At 41.2% G+C, this 7,572-nt stretch overlaps 1 protein-coding gene across 1 annotated transcript; it reads left to right on the top strand.

The window, feature by feature from the left end:
- Positions 1–5,874: 5,874 nt before the first annotated feature.
- On the top strand, positions 5,875–7,296 carry LOC112343516. Its single transcript, XM_024667126.1, has 4 exons — positions 5,875–6,140; positions 6,372–6,435; positions 6,570–6,740; positions 7,273–7,296. The coding sequence occupies exons 1-4, from the start codon at positions 5,875–5,877 to the stop codon at positions 7,294–7,296; spliced, it is 525 nt and encodes a 174-aa protein (XP_024522894.1).
- Positions 7,297–7,572: the final 276 nt, after the last annotated feature.

The raw sequence follows: 7,572 nt of genomic DNA, 5'->3' as shown, positions 1-7,572 counted from the left end.
GCTACCCCGCTTGTCGGTCCGTATTCACTCTAGTCTTGGACTTCCTAGTGGTCAGTTCATCACCCAACACTAGATCTGGCCTTTCTGGGCCAAACTGGCTCCACTGCAGTCCTCCCCCTTACTATACTTTTGGAGCTCACCAAACCCCCTAGGGTCTGGGAGACGAACGCTTTGGGCTTTCACCCTCTCAAACTCAAACTCGGACTCGGACTCGGTTTAGACTCGGACTCGGACTTGGACTCGGACTCGGACTCGAACTCGGCCTCGGCCTCGGTCTCGGTCTCGGTCCCGGTCTCGGTCTCGGTTTTGGTCTCGGTTTCGGTCCCGGTCTCAGTCTTGGTCTCGGTCTCAACCTCAGACTCCATCTCGGGTCCATCTCGGACTCTATCTCGGACTCCATCTCGGACTCCACCTCAGACTCCAACTCGGGTCCATCTCGGACTCCACCTCGGACTCCAACTCGGGTCCATCTCGGACTCCACCTCGGACTCCAACTCGGGTCCATCTCGGACTCCACCTAGGACTCCACCTCGGGTCCATCTTGGACTCCATCTCGGACTCCACCTCGGACTCCAACTCGGGTCTATCTCGGACTCCATCTCGTACTCCACCTCGAACTCCAACTCGGGTCCATCTCAGACTCCATCTCGGACTCCACCTCGGACTCCAACTCGGGTCCATCTCAGACTCCATGCTCGTTCCTTGAGCACTCCGTTGGGAGTTCCACTCCTGCTCTCAACCTTTCAAGTCGGAGCCTTTTAGTCCAAACGTGTTACGCTCGTTTGGCTTTTGCTTCGACCACTACCACGTGGCACCTTTCGGCTCCACTTTGGGGCTTAGGGATTTGTGTCTCACATAACTTTCAACTAGCAAGGAATCCAGCTCCGCTGGAATAGATAGGACATCTGTCATATAGGTGACATGAATCCTAAAGAATTAGTTGTTTGTTTTCATCAATCAGTAGCGATGATGTATATTTTTTAAATTATTTGTCTGAAATTCATAATGTCATTTTAGTGTAGAGATTGATAGTTATACCTTGGAGATCATCAATATCCACAAATACTTTTTATGACAATGGAACATTGTCTTTGTATATACCCTTTCTTTTATTGGTAACAAAAGTAATTTAAGCATATGGTCTCTCATATCCCATATTGTTGCAATTATTATCACTGTATAGGAAGTTATTACAGAAATTTAAAATTATAGAAAGGATTCTAATCAAAATCTTTTATGTATAACTTGCAAAATGGCAGGGTCAGTAAGGAATCTCTTGTATTCTTTCATGGTCTAAATGTTTCTTTCTTCAGATCCTCGAGGAACTTCGAGTGGAAGGTGTTCCGGATTATTTGACTCCTCACAAAGTAAGTTCCTGAATGTTCTTTCCTTGCTGCATGCTAGGTGAAAGTCTGCAAGAATTCACCAGGAACCATCCAGCCTTGAGCATGCTGCTACCAACTCTAAAGCCATATACAGTTGGCCAGCTTCTATCTTTGTATGATCACTGGGTCGTGGTGCAGGGATTTATCTGGGGAATCAACTACAGATACATTTATCATATATAAATTCATACATATACTTCTTTGATCAATGGGGTGTGAACTCGGCAATGTAAACTTGGTTAAACCCTGGTTAGGGAGATTGCCATTTCCTTGGCTCACAAGCCATCTTCACCATTCTTTTTCTTCTGGGTTTACTTGCATGTATGGAATTTCTTAGCTTAATTCTCAACTTTTGAAAAAATTCTTGTTGATCTCATAGGATCCCTTTATAAGGTCAACATTAGCCTCCCCAGTGATTATCCGTTAAAGCCTCTCAAGATAATGTGGAAAGGAGGAAGAATTCAAAGATCTTATCTCTTGTTGGAAAATGTAGGTGGTGTTTAAAACGTGAATCTATCATTGCAACATTCATCCTAGTGGACAGATCTTCTTGAAAACTCTCAAGGAGAATTAAAGTCCAGCTCTTACAATTTCCAAAGTTTTGTTTCAATTTGTGCATTCTTGGGTGAGCCAGATCCTTGTGAGTTTTCTCTTTGTTTTTCTTGAACTTATTTCCTTGTAGTTGATCCTTTAGTGGGAAGTATAACCTGTGAATATTTGTCCAAAATGCTGGTAGCATCTGACCATGTTGTGATCGACGGGGGGCCAAATCTCCCAGGGGGCCAAATTATAATATTAAATCTATATATATATAGCCAGCTTCACATCTTATTCTGGAAGGGGTTAGTTGTACAATTGTGGAAGAAGATGTAGAATAGAAAACATTTTTTTGTCCATACAGAGATCATGTGGTAGTGATAGGAAAGTCAAAAGGTCTCAATGTGCATCTCAAAAGTACAGGCAATGATGTGGTCAAATTTACTGGAAGGTAGAGAGTTCTTTTTTCCAATATCTGTAGACGTTTTCTAGGAGAATGACTTGTAAATGCCATTGAGTGGCTTCAAAGGGCACAGTAAACATGCTGTTTTTGTTCCATTTCAACATGTCAATTGAGTTATTTCTTCTCGTATAGGGAATTGACTATCTCAAGTATGACAATTGCTTTCACAATTAAAATCAGCCTTCTTATGCTCAGTATGCAAACAATGTTTGCATCTCAGAAATGGAGCAACACCACCACAAAACCCAGTGAGTGAGGCTCTCAACAAAAGCAAACATCCTATCTTCTATGCAATGTGTGAAAGATAATTAAAATTTTTTTTCTTGCTATCTCTTGCGATATAAGAGCTCATTTTTCTGTGCATAGGGGAGCAGATCATCCAACCATGTGGGCTGGGAAGTATGTGAATAGCTGACAGACATTACTAAAGACAGATAGCCATGGTAAAGTTCTCCTAGCTCTTCTTCTTTTTCTCTTCTATGACCAATTTTGCTTGCAATATAGAGTGGCGGATGCCAACAATTTGTGGGCATCCTGGAGGCTGGAACAGTGAGATCAATGGTTGGCTTTGCATAAATTTCTCAAGCTTCTTTCTTTCAGATCCCGACATGCTCCAAGTGGGGAATGGTTGAATGTCCTTGGCTGAGTATTGTTCACATTGCAGCATGTGTATCATGAAGGTTTTGAGTGGATAGAAATAAAATATTGTAAATTAGCAGAATCAGCTAATTTAATATTTAATTATAATTATTTAATTCATTCATTTTTAATTCAATAATAATATTAATAAAATAATTAATGAATTAAAAATGTTTGTAAACAGCTGATTTACAATCTACTCCAAAAGGTTATAAGTGGTTTGGCACAGTGGGGCGAAGCAGATCCAGAAGAAGCCCACAGAGATCCACTAGAGATTTGCTTTGCCAGTCCAAAGGCCAATAATTTCTATGAGTGGGTCTCCACAATTCAGTCCATCGGCTAGACTTCCTAGCTCAATTCTCAACTTTTGAAGAAATTCTTCTTGATCTCATAGGATCCCTTTATAAGGTCAACATTAGCCTCCCCAGTGCTTATCCGTTAAAGCCTCTCAAGATAATGTGGAAAGGAGGAAGAATTCAAAGATCTTATCTCTCGTTGGAAAATGTAGGTGGTGTTTAAAATGTGAATCTATCACTGCAACATTCATCCTAGTGGACAGATCTTCTTGAAAACTCTCAAGGAGAATTAAAGTCCAGCTCTTACAATTTCCATAGTTTTGTTTCAATTTGTGCATTACTGGGTGAGCCAGATCCTTGTGAGTTTTCTCTTTGTTTTTCTTGAACTTATGTCCTTGTAGTTGATCCTTTGGTGGGAAGTATAACCTGTGAATATTTGTCCAAAATGCTGGTAGCATCTGACCATGTTGTGATCGACGGGGGGCCAAATCTTCTTGGACATGTGAGAAACAAATTGAACTTTGTTTCATGCTACAGCTCCATGGCCTTGTAGTAATGTAGCAAGCTCTCGGGCTTCTCATGCTGTATAAGCTGCAAGGCAAGGTCCATCTTTGCATTCATCACCAGCTTCTCCACTCCAGGGACTCAGTCGTAGGCAGCAATGGTGATCTTCAATTCTTCTCCAGACAGTCTTTTTGAGTGGTTGATGTGATTGTGCCACCTTCATCAAGAACAGCAACTTAAACTCAAGAAAGTTCCTTAGAGAAGACAAAAAAAAAAAAACAAACCTTAGCACTCGAGCTCTAGGCAAGAGCTCTTGATGACACGTTGCAAGCTTTGCTATGGTTATGACAAAAAATAGCAGCTGGGACTGGGCTGGGATGGCAGAAGTTTTATGCCTGGATGTTTGTGAAGATTAGACACAACATAAACAGTGAGAAACTTCAATTACCATAAGAAGAGGTTTTTGTAGAGAACCAACTCCAGAGTTTCAAAGAGCTCTCTTACACCATCCTTGAAACAAGTACCATGGTCTCCAACCACTCAGCATAGTTGCAAAGGAAGCTCAGTCTAGTAAATGTAATAGAAGTTTAACACTCAAACATTGTGAAATCCATCTTACTTTACTGTCACTTGTTTGAGGTTGACTGGTGATGACCTTCTGCAATGTTTTTACTTCTTTTGGGATAACAACTTCAAATAGATAAGAAAGGCTTACCTTCAAAAGAGCAATGAATTGAGGAGATTTCTTGAAGAAAGTGTGCACAAACTGACAACACGTTTGTTGGACATGATTTAAGACATGAGTCAGCTTATGAGTAAATTAATCTTGCTTACCTCGATTGAAAATGCCTCATCCGGAAGCATGGCATTGATTCTGAAGAAGACCATAGGTAAAAGATTGCAGAGTAGTGCTAAACATACAAAGAGCAGCGGATTAAATGCAAAGGTTTGGAACTTACAATCACTCATATCTTGCAATACAATGTCAAAATAGACTTGCAAAAGCTGCGGGATAAATTTTAGAGCATGTACCCCATTGCTGCTTCCAACGTAGCCTTCATTCCAGGATACAACCAATGATGTTCCTGCAAGATGGACCTTTGTAACCTTAAAAGTGATATAGTCACTTCTTGTTAATGCTGAGCCTTCATTTTCATCTTTCAAGAGGTCTGAAAACAGATCATCTGCTTCGTAATATAAGCTTCTTCCAGAGCCTTCTTTGCTAGAATCGTTGCCCCACCAATGAAAGTTCCCGTGTAAGTCAATGCTCGAAGTGCCTAAAAAAAGATGCCTCGAGATTAACAAATCAAAAGCATTAATGAGCATATCATCTCAAGTGCTGGGTTATTTCGAATGTTCCCCATGTTTCCGTGCAAAGATCCCGTGCATTGTTCTAGACTCTGGCCAAAACTTCATAAAAGCTTCACATGCTTCAACATCAGAAATTGAGTCATAGCTCGGAAATACTCACTTGGCAGATACAGAAGAGCCAAGAACAGTTGCAAAATTGACAACTGCAAAACTCATAAACCTAGCCATCATCTTCTTGAAGCCAATTGTCATGTATTCTTGACGGTGGCAGTGCTTGCCTTTTGTTTGAAGCATCAGAGAGCTTCAAGAAACTTAATCTCCAATGTGTATGACTGTAATACATTCCAAGCAAGGTTGTCAGTAATCTAGAGAAGAAGAAAAGAGAATACAGATGTTTGCCAGGGAGCTAAAAGCATCAAAAATAGAAAACTCACCTCTTCAGTCACTGCCACTTGGCTCACTATTCTCAACACTGAGAACTTGCCAGTGGATAGATGGACTCGCTGAGGTTAAGCCTGTGCAAGTCAACCAAGGTAGCTTGGCCAGTGACTCTAGAATGGGATCCAGCTTGTTGTCACTGAGCCATTGCACATGAAAATGCATTCAGTTTGGCTACAAACAATATGTGAAAGCTTTTTACCTCAAACTTAAGAGTGCCATACCATTGTTGGCATGAAGAACTGGAAGAAATCAGCTTGACTGAGGAAGACAATATTCAGTTTGTAGCGAACTTGACAAGATGGTGTGTAGTGAGCTGCTTCCATTAGAGGTAGTGCTGAGCTTGGCATATAGCAGCAGAGATAGATTCAAGCAACCTCTTCAAGTGCATTATTGCAATCTCTCGACCAAGCTGAATAGCAAAGTAGAGGATCCATTAGTAGCAAAGAGCAAGGAAGGAACTCTGGATTACTATGTCAATGTAGGCTATGCCATCAAGACTTTCAGGGAGGAGCTGCCTGTTCTGTTCCATGGAGATCTGAGCTATCAGATATACAGGAGAATGAAGTAAACATAGAGTGGCTTATCTTGTTTGGTGCAGAGAGGACATCTCTTTCAGAGATCCAGTAAACTGCTTTCACAGACTTACAAGTGTATTATACAGGTGCTCCGGCTGAATGGTTGAATGCTTTTCAAGTCGATCTGGATGGAAATCTTGAGCGCCTGGCAGCCTTTGGACAGCACACTATTGTGATCAGATGGTCTGTTCACGATTCCACAAGTGCCGTGGGAAGTCAGAGGTCTCTTTGACAGCATCTTTGAGTACAAACTGGACAGTAAAGGAAAGATTCATGAGCACAAGGTATATAACGTAAGGACCAATGCAATCATGCAGCGAACCTCATGGTGTGCACCGCAGTGATAAGCTCTCCTGGAAAATAAACTGCTTTCACAGACTTACAAGTGTATTATACAGGTGCTCCGGCTGAATGGTAGAATGCTTTTCAAGTCGATCTGGATGGAAACCTTGAGCGCCTGGCAGCCTTTGGACAGCACACTATTGTGATCAGATGGTCTGTTCACGATTCCACAAGTGCTGTGGGAAGTCTCTTTGACGGCATCTTTGAGTACAAACTGGACAGTAAAGGAAAGATTCATGAGCACAAGGTATATAACGTAAGGACCAATGCAATCATGCAGCAAACCTCATGGTGTGTACCGCGGTGATAAGCTCTCCTGGAAAAATGCATTGAAAAAAACTGGTTTACCCTTAAAAAAAAAACGTTTCACCCTCAACTGTTTTTTTGCCATGTGTTTTCATCTCCACCAGTAAGCTTGAAAAGAATCTCGATTGAATATGTCACCCTTGCTCTTTTAGATATAGAAGGATGATTAGACCCAGAAGACAAGAAAAACCTCCTAGACGAGATTCAATGTGAAGCTGAGAAGGACTTATGCCTCATCGTTGGGTTTTTGTTATGCTAGGAATTTTTTATTTTTTTTCATTTCTCAAAGCTCGAGTTCTGTAAACACAGAGTTTTTCACCCTTTAATAGCAAAGGACATCTGAGTCCCAACCTATCTAACAACTATATCAATCAAATATCCAGTCTGCTGAGAGAAGTAGAGAATGTTTTAAACTCATAGCATGGCTAAGAACAAGTGTGTCTCATACTCTGTCATGGTCTGTATTGTGCCAGTGCAGGATGAAAGAAGGCGGATGATGATCATTTTAAGATCTTCAACATAAGCAGGGAGGAAGGAGAAAGCACAGCCAAAAAGGCCGCTAAAAATACATATTCTCTACTTCTCCTAGCGGAGCTGGGACCCTGCTAGTCAAGTAGTAACCGTCCAATTAAAAGCATATTCATAAATATTCTAAAAAGGGAATATGTGATGCCTAATGCTAGATGCAAATAGCAGATTTAGTAAAGGGAGTAAGATTTTTGTATCACACTAAAACATTTTGAAAACTATTTTCTATCTGAGCCAGCGTAGCT

The sequence above is a fragment of the Selaginella moellendorffii genome, unplaced genomic scaffold, assembly GCF_000143415.4.
Source record: "Selaginella moellendorffii unplaced genomic scaffold, v1.0 SELMOscaffold_156, whole genome shotgun sequence".
In the NCBI taxonomy this organism is placed as follows: domain Eukaryota; kingdom Viridiplantae; phylum Streptophyta; class Lycopodiopsida; order Selaginellales; family Selaginellaceae; genus Selaginella; species Selaginella moellendorffii.
Note: the sequence above shows the minus strand (reverse complement) of the source record. Positions and strands in the feature narration are given on the sequence as shown.

What these genes read in the sequence shown, in the direction of transcription:
- LOC112343516 (XM_024667126.1), top strand. Translation starts at nt 5,875, where the DNA reads ATGGTGTGTAGTGAGCTGCTTCCATTAGAGGTAGTGCTGAGCTTGGCA. An exon ending in CAGATATACAGGAGAATGAA is followed by an intron (nt 6,141 to 6,371) that starts GTAAACATAGAG and finishes GTGGGAAGTCAG; the next exon opens with AGGTCTCTTTGACAGCATCT. An exon ending in GAAAGATTCATGAGCACAAG is followed by an intron (nt 6,741 to 7,272) that starts GTATATAACGTA and finishes GTATTGTGCCAG; the next exon opens with TGCAGGATGAAAGAAGGCGG.